This window comes from Propithecus coquereli, unplaced genomic scaffold (genome assembly GCF_000956105.1).
Source record: "Propithecus coquereli isolate 6110/MARCELLA unplaced genomic scaffold, Pcoq_1.0 Scaffold34, whole genome shotgun sequence".
In the NCBI taxonomy this organism is placed as follows: domain Eukaryota; kingdom Metazoa; phylum Chordata; class Mammalia; order Primates; family Indriidae; genus Propithecus; species Propithecus coquereli.
In genome coordinates, this window is record NW_012149063.1 from 8601025 (window position 1) to 8621245 (window position 20221).

General features: G+C 33.1%; 1 protein-coding gene across 1 annotated transcript in view; it reads right to left on the minus strand.

Moving 5' to 3' along the window:
* The window catches only part of KIAA1715 (KIAA1715 ortholog), a 73839-nt gene that overhangs the window by 22967 nt on the left and 30651 nt on the right, over positions 1–20221 (minus strand). The window contains 3 exon segments of the mRNA XM_012650784.1: positions 7808–7859; positions 7942–8025; positions 14193–14233. Coding sequence (XP_012506238.1) covers positions 7808–7859; positions 7942–8025; positions 14193–14233 — 177 coding nt within the window.

Below are 20221 nucleotides of genomic sequence, written 5' to 3' on the forward strand. Positions count from 1 at the left end.
TGAAATGTATAACTCCAGTTTGCTATTAAATAATTCTTAGGATGAATGTTCTATAATATAAATAATCATCCCTTAGTTTTACCAGATTTTTAAAATATTGATTCTTTTTATACTGCTGTAAGGTTTTGTCTTTGTTCTGGTATTAAGCTGTAGTAGGTAGAATACCATACGATAGTTAGAAGACCTGGATTTTCATCCTAGCTAATACCACCAGTTCTTTATGTGAACTAAAAACCCACCAGGTTTCAAATTTCCTTAAAATGAGAGCATTGGCAGAACTATCATACAAAGGCAATCTTCATATTTTCCCTAGCACTAGTCAAAGGCTTTCTGAACTACTGCGTCCAGTTCTAAGTCTCATAAGAAAAAATTTCAATAACTAGGATTTTAGTAATAGAGGGGATCTTTAACCCTATGAATCACTCACATACACAGATGTGGAAACTCTTAAATTTAGGATAAATTTGGCTTTCTGTAATTGTGATTTTTAGACATAATAAAGTAGGACATGGAGATATAGCTTCAAGGGAGTGTCTACTGTCTTCAAGTCTGTATTGTTTGAATTTATACAAATATGATTCCTTTAAATCAAAATAATAAAGACCATGCATCTGACATTTCTTCCTTTTACTTTCAAAATTTTCTAAAGTCTATATTCACTGGCTCATCTCTTCACATCCTACTCATACTAAGCTCTTTCAAATTCGGCTTCTACCCTATTTCTCTACTAAAACTTTTCTCTCAACAGGTCAATGGCTTTTTATTAACAAAATTGACTCTATAACCTCTTCTTTCCCATAGAGGCAAAGCTTTTAAAAAGGAAAAAAAATTTCTCCATATTTCATTTCGCAACCCAACTCAATCTGGATTTTGTCCTCCTTTTTAACTATCACAGTATTACCCACTGAAAGTACCACTGCTTCGGTCACCAACAAACTTATAATATCACCACTACTGCACTACTGTTGTTATCATAACTACTCTTTATCAATCCCCTCTATTCTGCTAGGAATGCCTAGCTCTATGTAGTCCTTAGTATACTAAGATTGTTTATTTACATGCATATACCCCTTTTAACCAGGAGCTAATAGGCAGAAACTGCATCTTGATAGCCTCAGGATGTGGCAAGGTAACTGGCAGAGTATGAGCTTAATAAAGGTCTAGGAAATTAATCTACTTTCTTCCTACATTTCAATATTAAATTTCCAACTGCCTATTACCCAATTTATACGATGTGATAAGCAGATTAATGGCCTCCCAAACATGCCCACATCCTCATCCCCAGAACCTGTAAACACGCTTGGTTACATGCAAGGTGAATAAAGATTGCAGATGGAATTAAGGTTACTAATCAGCCTGCTGCATTAAGAATCTCAGCCTAACTTCAAGAGACCAAACAAAAAAACCTATCTGCAAGCAGAAAATTTTCTAATAATATATACCATTTGCCAGCCTTTAGTTAAGTTTGTTATTTTGTTGTTCTATTTTTCAAATTAAGAATACACTTTGCTTTTTATTTCTTTATCTTAACATTTACTTTTTTTCATCACCTTGATGATTTATTTCTGGTCTGGTCTGTCTTCTACCTCTCTCAACATTAAACATCCTGCACCTCGAAGATCACCAAAGTTCCATTTGGTAAATTACTATTTTATAACATTCAAACAAAATACAGGAATTCTGTTATAAAATAAATATTTCCTTTTATTTCCTTCAACTGAACACATTTATTAAACAACCACTCTGAGTAAAACGATAAGATAAGCATCACTGAAGCGGATTCAGGGTTGCATATAAAAGTGGCAAGCAAAGACAAGACAAACTCACTAAATATTCTAATGCAAGCTAATTGCCATAAAAAGGGAGCCAGCGAAGTACTATAAAGGGCTCCAGAAGCAGGGACCAAAGGTTTAGTCATCTAGATGGAAAGGGTTCATGGTGATGGTGGCATTTGAGATAAACATTGAAAACCAGATGGGGATAGAAATGCCTTTGTTATCTATATTAAGGTACATGTGGGAGTTTTAAAATAAGACTCCAAAATTCTTTGATTCTCCTACCAACAAATTCAAGTAGAGAGTGTCTATGTACCCTCCTCTTGAATCTGTACTCTGTGACTGACCAAGAAAATACAGCTGTGACAGTTTGCAGGACTACTTCCTATCTCCTAGTTTGCTTGGTCTTGGAATCTAGCAACCATGTGAGGAGGAGGCCTAAATGGCCCCACAGAGAGGTCCATGTGGAGAGGAACCGACAGCCAGCACCAACTTGCCAGCCACATAAGCCATCTTGACAGAACCCTACAGCTTCAATAAAGTAGTTCCAACTGATGTTATGAGACAGAAATGAGCTGTCTTTGTCCCTGGCCAAACTGCAAATTCATCAGCAAAATAGATGAATGTTGTTTTAAGCCACTAAGTTTTGGGATGGTTTGTTACGCAATAGATAATTGCAACAGGACAGATTTGATAATTAAGTAAAGGCCACCCAAAAAGTAAATTTATTATTTTATAAGGCATTTTCCAGATTCTCTTAAACATACATACACCTCCCCAAAAAAGCAAAATATGAAATATCATTCCACTTGGTATGAAGATCAAAAAAAGATTTATGATTTCCATAAATCTTTAGTTTTCCATATATGCCATAGAATACAAGTGAGTGAACCCTAAAGCCTACTTAAACAGGAAGTTGTAACCCCTTTTGCTAAAACATTAAATTTTTCTGGAAAAATAACTGATTTCAAATTTAGCTATGGGTAGGACATAATTTTTCTTTCATAATTTCATTAGTAAAGGTTCTAGGTTGTGTACAAAGGCAAAAGAGAATGTATAGGTGATTTCTTTTTAAAAAAAATATAGGAGGGTCTGCTAAGGATTCTTTTTTAGCTATCAGGTGGCAACCTCTAATAATCTGATCATTCTTCCTACTTCAATCATTCACTCCTGTGGTCATAACCTATCCTATAACATTGCACTAACAATAACTGATCCCTCTCAAGTTTAAGGATACTTTGCCTTATGAATTGATACAGCTCTCAAACCACACTTACCTCTCCAGCTTACTTCTTTCAACTCCAAGGGGATCTATAATCCATTAATTATTAAGCAGTCAGTAAACTTTATTTGTAAAGAGCCAGAAGTAAACATTTTAGGCTTTGCATATTCTTACTCTTCTTTGGTATTTTTTAGAATGCTTTGAAAATGTAAAGGCTTTCTAAACTAAAAAGCCATAAAAAACAGGTCTTGGCCCACGCTTGCAGATTTCTATATTAATATTACCAACACCTTTTAACTATATCTATCACCACCTTTCATATCGTTATTTCCCTCATGATCATCCTAAATTCCATAATCTATTGTCATAATCACTCCCTTGCAACAACTTTATCTCCTGGCCCCTTTATCACCTCATCTAATTCATAAGGCAAAACTCAACCCTGGTTAAAACCAACTATCTGCCTACTCCATGCCCGCACCCATGCAGGTGAACATAACTAGAAAACCACAAAGAATCATGCTTTAAACTTATGACTATTAATTTTAAGTGGGCTTTGGGTCCTCTGGCATTCCTATATTTCCCCAATTCATTTAGTCTCTCACTCTCTAAGACAGTCATTTTATATCTTTCCTTCAAGCTCCCAATATTATCTCCCTCCAACATCACCCTAAGAAAACAGATACAATCAGAAGACAATTCCCACCACCTACCTATATCTGCCCATGTTCTCAGACTTACCTTGTTACTAGAGATGAACTGTCACACTACTATCAAAAGCCAACTTCTCCATTTGTACACTAGATCACATCCCCTCTTGCTTACTCAGGGATAGCTCCAAATCAATTGTCCCCACTGTCTCCTATGTCATCAATTATTCCATGTGTTCTGAGCCATTCCCAGTACCATACGAACATGCTATTATTTCTTTCATACAGTATGTTTGCCCACACACACAAAATGCTTCCCCCTCCAGCCACCCATTTCTCTATTCCCTTTTACTCAAAAAAGTAGTCTCTTCTCATTGCCTCTTTTTTACCCCCATCCTTTCTAATCAGGATTTTGCACCCATCCCTCCATCAAAACTGTTATTTTCAATGTCACCAAGGACCTCCACATTGCTACAATCAGTGTTCAATACTCAACCCTCAATTTACTTGGCAGCAGTATTTGTCACAGATGATCACTACCTTGAAACACTCTCTTTACTTAGGTCCAGGCTCCATACTCTCCTGCGTTTCCTGTCTCACTGACCATTTCTTCTCAGTTTATTTTTCTGATTTCTCTTCATTATCCTAACATCTTAGTGTTAGAAAGCATGCCCCTTGGTCCTCTTATCTTCTTCCTCTGTAGTTACTTCCTTGGTAACCTCATCCAGTCTCATGGTTTTAATACCACCCACATACTAATGACAACCAAACTTATATCTCCAGCCTAGATAATTCCTGTTTGCCAAACTCATGTTCAAATATTTTCTTGAAATCTCTAGTGGATGTCTGGCTAATGGGCATCTCAAACATAACATGTCCCAAATCAAGCCCTGTTCTTCACCACCCTATGTAAGACTCCCTCCAAAACGTGTTTCCTTTGCAATTTCCATCATCTCGGTAAATGGCAACTCCCTTTTTCCAGTTACTCAGGCCAAAATCTTTGAGGCCATCCTGACTTCTCCTTCTCTGACTCCATATCCAATCCATCAAGAAATCCTTTGGTTTCTGTCCGGAGCCATGAGGCCCGGCAGCTGCTTACCAAGCCCACGCATTTGCAAAGCCTGCCGAAGAGCTTGTAAGTTTCTATTTACCCATTATAACTATGTAGCCCTTGAAAGCTCCTGAGGGTTTCCTTATATAGAAACCCTCTGGCCGGAAAGCCAGAGCCTCGGAAAGCACCGCCCCTTTACTGTTATTCTTTCTGCCTTACTTAAGCCTCTGCCTTCCTGCCAATAAACGAGACTTGATCAGACTCCTGTCTTGTCTCCATTTCTTGTGTCTCCTGCCTCTCCCAATTCCCACTCCCTCCTCCAGGGTCCGCGTTGACTACCCCGCGGGTCGGGACAGGTTTCTACCTTCCAAATATATGCTTGTAAAATAAGGACATCACAATTAGATTCATTTTGGAGGGCAGATCTTTTCAAGGGCTACATATGTACATACCTATATCTTTAAGTATTTTTTCCCCAGTTTCTATTGTTTAAGTTCAGAAACAGACTAAATTCAAAAAACAAAATTAGAAAGAAAAAGAGAAGGAAAGAAAGAAGAAATGAACAAACAGTGGTTCAGAAATGAAATAAAGACTTTAAACTCACGGAAACACATAACAAATTAATGACTAAGTCACCTATAAAAATGATAGGAAACTAAACAGGATTAAATTAAACAACAGAAGTATAATTCTCCAGAAGTAGAATAAAGTTGGGATATAATCTAGAATTTTTAAAAAGAAAATGCCAAAAAGCAATTAATTACTACACACTTGGAAAAGCGAGAAATGCTAGAATAGTGAACCATAGAAGAAATATTTTTTAACAGAAAAAAATATAGGTCATAAGCTTCTTAAGATCAAAAACTATGTTACATTCATCTCTTTATTCCCCATGGCGTCTGCACGTAACTGTTACTCAATAATTTTTTTTAAATGAACTATTCATTTATCTTATAGCTAAAGGTTAAGTCTCCATAAAAGAATATCCAAAAGCAGTGCCACAGGAATACAAAGCAGAGACCAGGAATCATTTCTCTATAATTTCAACATGACATCAGATGGAAAAAATTTATTTGGGTTTCAAAAGTTACTAAGAAAAGATAAGTTTAGATTCTTAAAATAACTTATGTTACCTAAATATTAATAAATACTTAAGAATATTAGTAAAAGGGATAAGTCTTTTCTTTTTTAATAAGACAGAATATATTTTTTTAAAAAGTAACAGCTATGACTTTAAAACATCACATTTTAAATATATCTCCACTAAAGTTAATTTAAAAGTATTTTTATGCATTGTGAAATGATTACTAGTCAAGTAATTAACATGTCCATCAACTCAGTTACCTTTGTGTGTGTGTGTGTGTGTGTGTGTGTGTGTGTGTGTGTGTGTGGTGTGAACACTTAAGATCTACTCTCTCAGTAAATTTCAAGTATGCAATACAGCATTACTATTTTCACCATGTTGTACCTTAGATCTTTAGAAGTTATTCACCTACATAACTGAAACTTTGTACCCTTTGGCCAAAACTTCATTTCCTCTATCCCTCCCCCAACACTCCTAGAAACAGCCATTCTACTCTCTGCTTCCATGAGTTCAACTAAAAATATTTTTGAAAAATTAGTACCAGTTATACAAAATGCTTTAGAAATTATAGAAACCTGGTCTTTAGGCAAAAAACCTTATTTTTTATTATTGCTAGAAAGAAGTATAAATTGTAGAAAAATTTAAACTTGTTATGAAAGCAGGAGTTTCATTGCAAGCATATATGCCTAACAATCATATGTGAGCATACATATTTCAATCATATGTAATCATCAAAAGAGCAGGCTAAAAAACAAAAAAGAACAGGTTAATATTTCTATAAACCAAAATCCTATTTATGGAGGATGTGGAAGTGGGGAGGTTCATCACACATAGCCCTGCAAATGAGAACACCTAAAACCATTATAATTCAATATCCATGGTCTTTGTGGAAGATATTTATAAAAGGGTAAAAGGATTTCAGAGTGGAGTGTAGTGGCCTTATCACAACTCACTGTAACCTCAAATTCCTGGGCTCAAGTGATTCTTCCACCTCAGCCTCCTAAGTAGATGGGACTATAGGAGTGTGCCACCATGCCCAGCTAATTTTTAAATTTTTTTTGGAGATGGGGTCTTACTATGTTGCCCAGGCTGGTCTGGAACTCCTGGCTTCAAGGGATCCTCCTGCCTTGGTGTCCCAAAGTGCTAGGATTACAGGCATGAGCCATCACACCTAGCCAAGGATTTCCTTTTGAAAGTTTAAATGTCATCCTAACTTTACAAAGCAGGCTATAATTCTGATGAATTGAAAAAACTGGTGTTAAATTTCTAAAAGCAGTATATTCTACATTGCAATAAAAGCCTTACGAACTATATTATTAGATAGAGAAAAGAACAAAGACAAAAGCCTTGCAAACTCAAAAATATCTTTTCATATGCCAGTCTTGGGAATATTTTATGTAACCACTTAAAATAATGGCTTTTAAAATTTTACATAATATTTAATGATGTAATAGTGATGGCTTTATTAATAATGGTAATGCAACCTCAAAAAGAAAGCGTTAACATTATTATCTAGCAGTAATTCAATTTTCTTTTTTCTTATTCCTAAATTATTTTATTCTTTTCCTAAATAAGTGTTATTTTAGAAGAAACTTCAAATTTAACAGAAATCTTCATTACATTTCTCAAAAACAAAACATAAAAATGTAAGGATTTTTGTGATAACAGATACTCCAAGAGATTATTATTTGAAAGGGGAAAAAAATCTTATAAAATATTAGTGAAATTACTTAAATTTCAAAAGATTAAAGGCAAGTTATACATATAAAACCAATCAACAGATATGTGATATCCTAGCTTATCAACATATTCCCACATATTCCCAAATTCCACAACATATATTCCCAAATCAAAATGAAAAAAAAATTATTGCCATCTACCCCAAGTCAAGCCCAAATTACCAAATATAAGCTAACATAAAAGCATTCTATGTAAGTTTTTACACACCTCCAACACACTTTTGAACTCACTTGGGTAAATATGGATCTTTCCAACAGCAGCAGGAGTTTCTACAAAGTTATTTACCTTGTCCAGGTCTTGCAGTTACAGCTGCTCCAGCAGATGGCGGCTCAAACTCCTGTCAATTACAATCATGTTATTACAGTGACCTATTACAATGTGTAATTTATAATAAAATAGTAGTGATATCACAGCCTTACCTTTGCTTTCTTTGAGTCTGGATCAAACCTTTCAAGAATTAATTTAGCCGTTTTATAAGTTTCTTTTTCCATGACTTCTTCAAGCTATGAACAAAAATTTCCACAAATTGTCACATTTTAAAACACACATACTACTTATTTTTGTAAGTCCTATTCAAAAAGCATCCAAGTACAAGGCTTAAAATAAATAACACATAATATATCCAGATAGAATGAAAGATTTTCTACATCCAAATAATTAAAATCCAGATTTTAAAATGGTTTCTAACCTCTAATATGTTACTTGTATTTAACAGCTTTACTGCAAGGAAATACCAAATATTGCTAATTGTTTACATATAATGAGGAGAATAATTACATGCACCAACTTCAATAATGGAATGTGCAAAAATCTATCAGCCATCATTATTGGAAGTTATTAGACATGACAAGCAAATGACAGGCAATTCCTCAGATTTATTTCCTCATAGCACTTAATGCTATTAATTTAAAGAAGGTCGTTAGCCAAGAGCTTTACAAAATAAAATCTCTGTGCCAATTAACTGCTGTCAGCATCGATTTTAGATTATTTATTAGCACAAGCAATTAGCTTGCTGCAAATGCAATGAAAACTCACTAACTGGGAGAACAGCCATGGAATTTACTCAAATGACTTTAAAAGATAAACCCTCCCCCTTTTTTTTTATTTAGATTCAAGCAAATTTAGAGGAAAAAAACTGAACATAGTATTTAAGTAAAAATTTTACTGAGTTTTACACTCATACTAAGGACTATAATTAAAACACTTTATTATTACAGCATTTTATTTACAATGTAATCAAATCACTTTATAGCTTAATTAATACATGGGTTTAACTTAAAATATAATCACTAGTAAAGTATCATTTTAGCAGTTATGGCCCAACATCAGAAAAAGGTGAACTGTAGTACAAGACAGTCATAAATATGACAAATTACCTAACATGTAGAATAAAGTGCTTTTACAAAAATTGGAACAGAACCTTTTCCTTCTCAGTGACAACTGATAGCCACTTAGATTCATTAAATGTCATATTCATTCCAAAGGACTTTTATTTTAAAATGCAATCCAGAACACATTTACTGAGTTAAAAACATAGTTTAAAATATTAATATGCTGCCACAATGGCAGTTAACAGCTTCCTCATTAAACACTCAATTCAACATACAAGATGCTAGGTGCTTAGATGAATCATTTTTTAACCTTATTTTAGTGAAACTAAAATATTTTCCTAACTATTTCAAAATTATGATAAATTCTCCAAATAAGTAAGTTGACTTTTCTGATGTAAAGAAAACGTTTACGGTATCACTTTAGAGCTGGTAAAAAAAAAAAAAAAAAAACTAGGAATGGAGGTAGATAGAGGGCATGATAGAATACATCCCCAAACCATGACAATCTACATATCAAAATGCCAAATCCCTGATCTCTACAAATTAGATGTTTGATGTTTTAGACCAGTATTGTGCAATAAAACTTTACATAATGATGGAAATGGTCTATGTCAGCATAATGGTAGCCACTAGGCCACATGCAATAAATAAGCACTTAAAATGTTGCTTGTGCAACTGAGGAACTGAATTTGTAGTTTTATTTCATTTTAAATAAGGTAAATTTAAACAACTACATGGGGCTAATGGCCACTGATTCAGAAAGCAAAGCTCTAGACTAAGACTACCACTAGGTTTTAAAAGAAGATTAGACACAACGGTAATCTTTAAAACAACACACAAAACTCAAAACCAAAATGCTACTTCATCAAATGATTGCAATTCCTGGAACATTATTCAGCGAGTATTCATGTGCCTATGTTTTATTTATTTATCTTAAATAAAATTTTTAAAAGCACTAAGAGATGCAAATCTAGTCCCCTTTTCTTTTGCATTTACTTCTAACAAAATGTTTTCACATAATAGCTTAATTAACACACTTATCCATACAAAATTTTAAGTTAATAACATGTTTTAAACAGACACTGATCAATGGAAAGAATATGAACTTGAAATTTCGAAGTCAGAAAAGATCTAGGTTCAAAGCACATTTCCATTCTCAGAAAGATCGTGGGCACATTTGTTAGCCTCAGTTTCTCCTTTTGTAAGACAGATATATTAATATTATCTTCATAGTACTACTGGGCAACTTAAATAAAATATGAGAAAGAGTCTACAACAGCTGCTAAAACACTAACATAATTTTCAGTGATATCTCAATTATTCAGAGTGGGTCTGAAACAAATAGTATTTCTAAATACTCAATATATTAATCTCAAGATTCAGGAATGAGAAATTAGAATTCTCAGGAATTCCCTAAGTCATGAGTCATTCTGTATTTTTTATATTGTACTTTAAACATAATGAGTGAATTATTTTTACACAAAGTGAATTGTTTTTCTGTAGTATGGCTATACTAAAAGTTTCAGGGCCTTTTTATTTAAAAAGATAAAATAATAAATAAATGGTTGATTATTATAAATCAGCATTATTGTGATGAGATTATATATTTCAATAACATGTAAAAAATTATTTCTACTTGAAAATAGCCATTTCATCATAGAAAATATTAAAAGAAAGGAACACTAACACAAAATGAATGTCAAAAAAATCTTTTAAATCTTTAATAAGTCTACGAATATTTAATACTGAAATTGTCATTCTTCAAATAAAATTTTAAAACACACAAAACATTAATTGCCCTATCCAATAACCAATATTTGTTCATGACAAATATTCCAGATATAGAAAACTTTCATTTTGCATTGACTTTCATCAAATTATTAAGCATGCATCCAAAAGTATCTTCAATTCAGAGCATTAGGAAACATGTTATATCATACGAATTCATCCTTTTATCATGCTGAAATATTTTCTGTTTACCCTGATTTTGGTTTTGCTGTTGAAACTGATAATGTTTTTACTAATTCAGATTTTGTATCATTTTCTGATTTCATATAGGAGTATTCCTCAATAATAGTCACATTTTTCCTCTTCACATTTCTTCTGTTACTCTATAGCCTATATCACTATATCCCAACACCAGAAAAAGCCAGCAACTATTACTGGCTTGTTATAAAAGTATAATATTTGAAACTGCTAGTAAGGTTAACAGCCCTACAAAGAATCACATGCTAAAATTGCCAATTTAAAAACTTTTTTTGACTCTAAAACTTATTTCATGGAGTATCATTCATAGGATTTCTATAAAGTATGCTTTATAAATTTATGTAAATTATAGTATGTGTATAAACGTACTAACATTTATTTGCATGAATGACTATTAATAAGAAAGAGGGCCATAAAAACACACTTATAACATGGCAACAAAAGCAAGACTAACTGATTAGATTGTGCCACTTCCCTTCTACATGCCTCTGTCCTGTTCCCAGAAAGTCAACATTAACCTGCAGCTCAGCATGTTGGCATTCTTACTCTTGCTTTCAACTGACATGAGTGGCTTCCTTTGAACCACTAACAATTGTAGCTGATTGTTAAGCTTTAATTCTCAGAGAATTACAACATTTTTCTCCATATTCCCAGATTCTCAATTGATTTTTCTCAGGATTCACAAAAATATAAATTTCCTGAGAAATATCAGAAAGAAATTACCACATAGAAATATTACTCCAGAAAAAGCACAGAATTTTCATGAAAGCACTTAAAGAGGTAATTTTGACTTGTGCATTTGGAAGGAACTTGATTTTGTACTGCTTGGAAGGAATGCTCATGGATGCAGAGAGATTATCTATTGCACAGATTACTCGATGATTTTTTGAAGGACCATAAAATATGTGACTGGTAAAATCTATACATTTGGTCTTGGAAATTTCTTAGATAACTAAAGATTCATTCCTAACTTTATTTTAAATAACTAAATACTTATAGTAAGCTCTTAAAATTTACAACATTGTTAAGATGCTACTCATTTTCCTAAGTAATTTAATTTTTTAAACAATTGATTAATTCATATTCATCATTATAAATTACAATTTTACAAATTTCAAATTATTTTACAAATCTATTCAAATTAAAGAGATGCATGCCTAAGGAAACCACATATAACAAAAAAGTAGTAGTATTAATTGTATTAATTTTGTTAATGAAAGAGAAAGGTTGGAACTTAGATAATTTTAGACTGTTAAGAACTATTTTTCTTGCAGTCATTTCAATAATAAAAGTATTTTAAAACTACAACTGCAGCATTTAAACCTAAACATCAATGAACAAGATCAGTTTTGATTATGTCTGGCTGTTCCTCAAAAGTCAGTCCCTTCTTTTGCTTCTCACTACTAGCATGATCATTAGTTAGCACTGGGCTCCTTACTAATTTATCCTCAACACCTATTTTTCCCAAAGTGTAAAGCTACTCAAACAAAGCATCTCTGTTAAGGGATTGAGCAGTAAAGACCAGGGACTAGTTCCAATAGCAACAGTATTATAACCAACCAACAATCAAGTCAATGCAAATTGTGTTCTCTAATTAATAAAGTGAATTAGAGCCAATACATTTTTCTTAGTTATACTTCAAGAGAAATGCTATACTGAATTATCCTATAATACCGATGCCTCATGAATCATTTAGATATACAGAGCTACTGAACCTTGAACCGAATTTCCCAACAGTTGTCAGACTTAGATGAAGCATCTTTTATGTTGTGATTCCTTCAAGGGCTATTAAAAAGTAGTAAATAGCTTGGGCTGCCCTTTCACAGAATATTCCAAGTCTTCTCTGTTACTCTATTGAGAGATTTTCCCCAATCATATCTGTTTCGACATTCTGTTTTCTGGTCATGTGATGTCTCTAACATTGGGCTGCTTCTCATCACTTAAAATTTTTTCTTCTTTTTTTTTTTCTGTTTTTCTTTTGTCTTCCTCTTTGTCTTTTCTACTTTAACCAATATTTCTCCATTTTGGTACAAGCAGGGCTTGGCTCTGGTCACCACTACAAGATCCTCTTTTTATTAATATCTCATCAGCAAATCAAACCAATCATATCACAACTTCTATATCACTAAGACCATCAGTAGTCCCTCAATTTGAATTTATGGCTGTTCTGTAACGTGTAGAATGACAGAAACACAATAAGATATCTCTATGTTTCAATTTAGGACTATTGAAATTGCCAATATAATTTTGATAAATACCTCACAGAATACCAAAGAATGATCAAACAAACAAAGCTAAGGAATCCCTCCAGAATTAAAGTTCCTTTACTTTTCAGGTACTTAAAAACCTTCAAGATCAGTGTCTTTTATCACCAATTCACAGTATAATTTTTAACTTAACTGTCATAATTTTTATTACTTTCATAATCACTTGTTACATATTAGACTAAAATATATTGATCACTTGCATCTGATTAAATTTCATTAAATAAGTTTCCATATAACATAATACTATCACCAATTACCATTTTCACATTTCAAAAATAATCATATCAAAAACATAAGTAATTCTAAGACCAATTCACTTATTATAGACTCTTACATATCAACTTCTAAACATTTATAGCCCTTTCTCTTTCTCTTTTTTTTTTTTTTTTTAAAGAGACTGGGTTTTGCTATGTTGCCCAGGCTGGCCTTGAATTCCTGAGTTCAAGGGATCCTCCCACCTCAGTCTACCAAGTGGCTGGGAGCACCACTGCGCCCAGCTTGGGCCCTTACTCTCTTACTATTAGCCCTCTTTCCAAGGCATCTGAAGGATGCATTTAACTAGCCCCACAGTACACATCCATTTGATCAGAGTTGCTGATAGAAAGTGGAAGAAACTGAAGAAAAAAATTCTCTCTCTCTTTCCCTTTCTTCAATCTTTTCATGTTGAATTTGTCTCTTATAATCAATCTTCCTGACTCCCTCTCTCTTGGCCTTATGGTATCAAGAAAACCTGAGAACTGATATATATAGATATCTGGTCCTTTTTTTGGTTCTAATAAACAATCTGGGCACCCACCTTTTTACCCTCTCTGCCTCATTTAGTCCTCCAATATGATTCATTTACTTACTTCTCAGCTTCCAACTGACACAGAGTCTCAGAATCTCAAAAGTCCAAATAAACTATTTTTTCCTGTCAATCATTATTAAGTAGCAAAAATATTCATAATTTAGCTTCATCATTAAAATGCTATCTAAAAGCATACTTGTTCCTTGGAGAGTCATTAACTTACAACATATAAACATTAATTATTCAGTTCTTAACTTATTAGTCTTATATAAATTAACTTTAAATAAAAGTTAACTTACTATTTTTTTCTTCTGGGATTTTAAATCATCCAATGCTTCATCTAGAAAACAAGATTTAAATCAAATATTAAGATTCTTAGGTATAAGAAAAAATCATGCCAAACACTATACATTATGCAAACACAAGAAAACTTTCTCATTTTAGGATTTCTCTAAATTTAAATAATGTGTAGAGACAAAAATTATCTCAACCTTATCCATATATAGTTCATATTTTTGCCTGTATTATATATTACAAGCCATTTAGGAAAAAAATAAATAGACTATATAGAATAACACACTTTTCCAAATTTAAAAATATATTTTTAAATGTTTTCAGAAACATTACTTTCTATTATTTCTCTTTCCTTTCAACACCCTACCCACATTAATTTACAAAATTAATACCAAATCTATTTTTATATTTTTATACATTGGTAGTAAAGTTCTCTGTTTATAAGGAAAGAAATACATATTTTGTTGAGTTAGTCAACCGTCAAGATATTGAGCACTTAATAAAGAAAACCTTTTGAAAATCTGTATTATTGTACCTGAGGCAGGACTTGGAAAGTAATACTAATAACTTTTCAAAATCAAACATTTCTAAGATTTGTTTGCTTCTATAAGTTGGCATAGTGGAGCACATTTCAGAGGATACCATTTATGAATGTCAATGTCTGCTTTACAAATTTATTTAGGTTTCTGGGTTTTATCTAAAAATATTTAACCAATATAAATAGGAATACTATTTCATATAGAAATAAAAAAGAGTTATAACTTGATTTAAACATGTCAACACTCAAAAGTTTTAGATTCTGCAGCATTTCAGATTTTCATATTTGGGATGCTCAACCTGTTTAATAACACTACTTAAGTTCAATTTTTTGTAATTTAGGTCTACCAGTGAAAAGAATGGAGTATTTGGGGGGATGGATAATATTTCACTTAATTGAGGGTCAAAGTTAAGTGTTCTCCATCATCAAAATTGATTGCAAATGATAATCCATTAATGCTGATCTGTAATAAGAATTTATACATTTGATTTTTTAAAATGTTTTTTCACACAGGTAAATACTGTCAAATATTGATATCAATCCATAAGCACATGATTTTAACTGAGCAGATTCATCATTGGGAAGACATTTATAAAACCCTATATTATAGTCTTCTCTTGATATTTGCCTTTTAGATTGTCATTACATAGCAAATTAATCACTTCCAAAGATTGAAGCTCTTCAATTATATAATTAAATGGTTTAGAAATATGAAAAATTCCTTTGCACTTGCACTGAGGTCTAAAAAATGCTACTGAAACTATAGTTTGAGCTCAGATAATACATCTGCTGCAAATTTGTGTGGGAGTGGTGATCTTGCTTCCTGTTTTAACTTTTCATAGCACTTTTTTTTAAGTTACTTTTTGTCATTACAATGTTAGTTGTTCTCCATATGACTTTATCACAGTATAGGTTTTGCGTATATGCATTGCTTTGTATTGCAATTTTAGGCTGGATTCATTAAGAACCATTTTCAAGTCTGTAGCAGAAGCCAATTTCCAAGGCCAGTCAGTATTCAAATACAGTGGTTGAAAGTGGTTCTCATTCAGAAATATTTTAATCTGCGATCTTGAGCTTTAAATATTACACAATAAAACTTTACTACTGCTAAGCCATCAAACTGCTGTGTGGTAGAGCTAGTCAAGATATTCAACTTCTATTTCTGATAAAAGTTCACATAACTGACAATGGTTAATGTCCATGAGAGTAAATTAAGTTCCCCTTGATACTACTAGTTCAAAAACACAATGACAGATTCAAATATGCTCTGCAAAATATATGCTGTTGAATCATACAATGAATAACCATAGAATTTAACACCTTACAGTTTCATGAGCTTTGTAAATTTGTCCAACCAAGCCTTTTTCTGCTACACACACATTCTTACCACCAATAGTTATAATACGTCTTTGCAGTTCCACTTCAGGTTGTAGTAAATTGGTGTTTTCTCAACTTTGAAAATACTCTCACCTGATGGTGTTCCACACAGACTTTTTATAGAGGCTAATTCTTCAGTCACTTCAAGCTCAGAGTTGACACTTCAAATAAACTATAATTGAGTGGTATCAGTAACATCTGTCAACTCATCAAGAGACAAGGAAGATCACTTGAAATCATTTGTCTTGTTTTTTAATTGACTATTCACGTTGCTCCCAATTTTCTCAATTCTTCAAGCAACTGTTCTTGCTGAAAGGCTACTAGTGTTAAATAAGTATACTTCTCTGGATATTTTCTTCTGCTGCTGCAATCATACACAATTTAATTAACTCACCATTGGTAAATGGCTTTCCTTACTTCACAACAAGCCACTCAGAAACTTACTTTGGCTAAAGCCCCATTTTCACTTTTTATGAAGAAAGTCTGCAATGATGAGATATTCCATTTTAAATTTTCTAATTTTTATGACCATTGTTTTTCTGTGAGTTGGGAATATAATGATGAGAACTTACTATGGTAATGTCAATATATATTGTATTCTTTTAGCACAGCTATAATGTCATTGCATAATAAACACAAAGATTTACATTTTGATAACAAAACAGTACACACTCCACTGTGCCCTAAAATTGCAACATTCAAACTCCACTCTTCTCTTTTTTTTCTTGTTTTTATATGATGGGTCTGTACTGGGAAAAAAAAAATAAAATTGTCACAGTTCAATACTCGTGGCACTTAAAATGCTGTCAAGTTACAACAGCATCACTGTGATTGGTCATGCAACAGTCTGAAGTGATGAGATGTGATTTGTCCGACAAGAGTCTGAACTGATAAAAGCACCACATACAGTCTGTCACAACTACTCAATTCTGCCACTGCAGAATGAAAGCAGCTGAAGACAACACATATGGGTGTGGTTGTGTTCCAATAAAAATTGAAATTTAAATTTCATATAAATTTTACATGTCACAAAATATTATTCTTTTTAATTATTTCGATAATTAAAAAACGTAAAAGCCATTCTTAGACCATGAGCTGTACAAAGCAGTGGGCAGCACTTGCTCACAGGCTGTAGTTTACCAACCCCTGCTTTAATTTATACTGGGTCCAACTCATAAAACAGAAGAACTAAAACTAATAATGAACAAAAAGCAAGGAAAACACCAATAGCTTTGAACTTTAAAAAAATACTTTTATGCTTAAAAAAAAAGTAAAAGACTACAAGACAATCTTTTATAAAGTCTACTTTGAATGTATATACAATGCCTATTCAAATCAATTAGTAAAATTTTAAAAATAAAAAGGACCTCTAACAAATTTTTAAAGCAAAAAATCCCTTTATGTAATAACCATATCCAGATCTGCCTATAAATTGAAATATTCATACATTTGATTTTCTTAAAGAAGTGTTCCAGAGGACTCTTTTGAAATAAGGTTTCTTATATCTTCTACTATTTTGTGATTCCTTGACATCAGAGGCCATATTTGTCATAAACTTCTTATCCTCCCACCATCTGCCATCTTACTAAATATCAATGAAAATAATACCATAAGCTTAATTTCCTTAATCTGATAAAGTGTTAATTTTTTAAAAACCACAGCAAGCTTTTCCACTGAAATCAGGAACTAGACAAGGATATCTGCTATTCCCATTTCTAGTGAATATTGTACTGGGTCCTAAATTATTTAAGCAAGAAAAATAAAAGAATAAGGATTGGAAAAGAAGAATCAGTACCATCAGCTCACATTTGTATATCACTTTGCAATTTTTATATGTTTTCACATACAGTTACATTTAATACCTGTAACAGTCCTACCAAAAGAAATATTTCTGTTCCAATTTTATAAATTAGGAAACTGAGGTTCAAAGAACTTGTTTGCAGGATGTAAAGATGGCCAGTGGTGTGGCTGGAGCAAAAGTGAAAAAAAGGAGGGTGGAAGAAGATGAAGTTAGAGAAACAGGCATAAGCCAGAAGTCAGGGTAAGAATTCAGATTTCATTCTGGCTGCAATGGGAAGCCATTAGAGAATTTCAAGCAAAAGACATATAAGATCTGATTTATGCCTTAAAAATACACGAGTTAGGATTCCATTGCAGTTATAAAGCAAGAGATGACAATGACCTGAATTAGAACGGTAGTAGTAAAGAAGATGAGAACTGGTCAGACTCAAGGTAATTCTGGAAGTAGAGATGATATGACTTGCTGGTAAAGTGGATGAATATGAAAGGAAAATCAAAAATGACTCCCAGGTTTTTGGTCTTGTGATGGATAACTTTCTGTGTTAACTTGACTGGGCCACAGGGTGTCCAGATACTTGATCAAACATTATTCTAGTTCACTCTGTGAGGGTGTTTTGGTGTGAGATTAACATTTGAATCAGCAGACTAAGTAAAGCAGATTGCTTTCCTTAGTAAGGTAGCCTTCATCCAATCAGTTGAAGGCCTGAATAGAACAAGAAGGTTAATCCCCCTTCAAGTAAGAGGAAACTCCCCATGCCTGACTGCCTTGAGCTAAGACATCCATCCTTTCCTGCCTTCAAACTCATACTGAAACATCGGCTCTTTCTGAGTCTTGAACCTTTCATATTTCAGACTAGAACTTACACCACTGGCTCTGCTTGTTCTCAGGCCTTCAAATTCAGACTGGAAGTAAACCATTAGCTCTCCGGGGTCTCCAGCTTGCTGACTGCATGTCTTGGGACTTCTCAGCCTCCATAACTACATGGGCCAATTCCTAATAATAATAATAATAATAATAAATATCTCCTATTGGCTCTGTTTCTCTGGAGAACCCTAATACAAGTCTTAACAATTAGTTGTATAGGATTAACTATTTATTGAAACGGGGAAGACACAGGGGGGAGCAGATATGAAGGAGCTGGGGCACAGGGGAGATGCAATAATAATTCTATTTTAGCCATGTTAAGAATTAGATGTCTACTAAACTCCCAAGTGGAAATGTCAATTACACAGGTATACAAGTCTGTAGCTGAAGGGAAGAGTCTTGGCTGGAGATTTAGATTTGGGAAACCCTAACAAATACACAATATTTAAATCTGTGGGAGTAGATAAAATCACCTAGAGATATACTGCCCAATATAGTAGACACTAGCTACATGGGGCTATTTAAATTTAAACTAATTAATATAAATAAAAGTTAAAATCCAGTTCTTCAGTTGCACTAGCCACATTTCAAGTGCTCAACAGCCACAAACGGCTAGCAAATACCATACTGGACAGTAGATACAAATTATTTTCTTCATCACGGAAGATTTTATTACACAGCATAGACCTACACAAATTAACAAAAAGAGAAAGCCATGGACAAACTTCTAGTAGAGGAAGTATATGCAAACAAAACTAAAAAGAAATGACCAGTGAAGTGCTGTCAAAGAAGCTTAAATATAAAAATGTCTCAAGAAAAAGAGCAGATAACTAAATTAATTCAAAGCCTATTAAGAAATCAAGCTGGATGAAAAAAGAGAACTGACTACTGGCTTTGACAAGACACTGATCATTAGTGACCCTGAAATGAGCAACTACAGTAAAAGTGATGGAAACAAAATCAAACAAAGTAGTTTGAGAAGGAATAGGTGGGGGGGAAAAAAGAGATGCTAACTATAGACAGTTTTTTAAGAAATATTATTTTGAAGAGGAAAGAGAAATGAGTGGTAACTTAAAGGGAATATGGGATCAGGATTGGTCCCCCCACAAGATGGTTTACAGAGGCAGGATTATATGTCAATAGGAATAATCCAATAGAAACAGGTGATGCAAAAGGAAAGATAACTGCAGAAGATAACAGTAAGAACAAAGTTCTTGAGATAGCGAGAGTATTTAGAATCCAGAGCATAAATAAAGATGGCCATAGACGAGATCAAGGCTAGTCTTCCAAAATACAATGAATGATGAGAACATACTGAATACAGATAGAGCTTTATTGATACACACTTAGCCCTTCCATATGGGAGAGTTCTACATTTGCAGATTCAACCAACCATGGATCAAAAATATTCAGAAAAACGAATAACAATACAACAATAAAAAAAAATACAAATT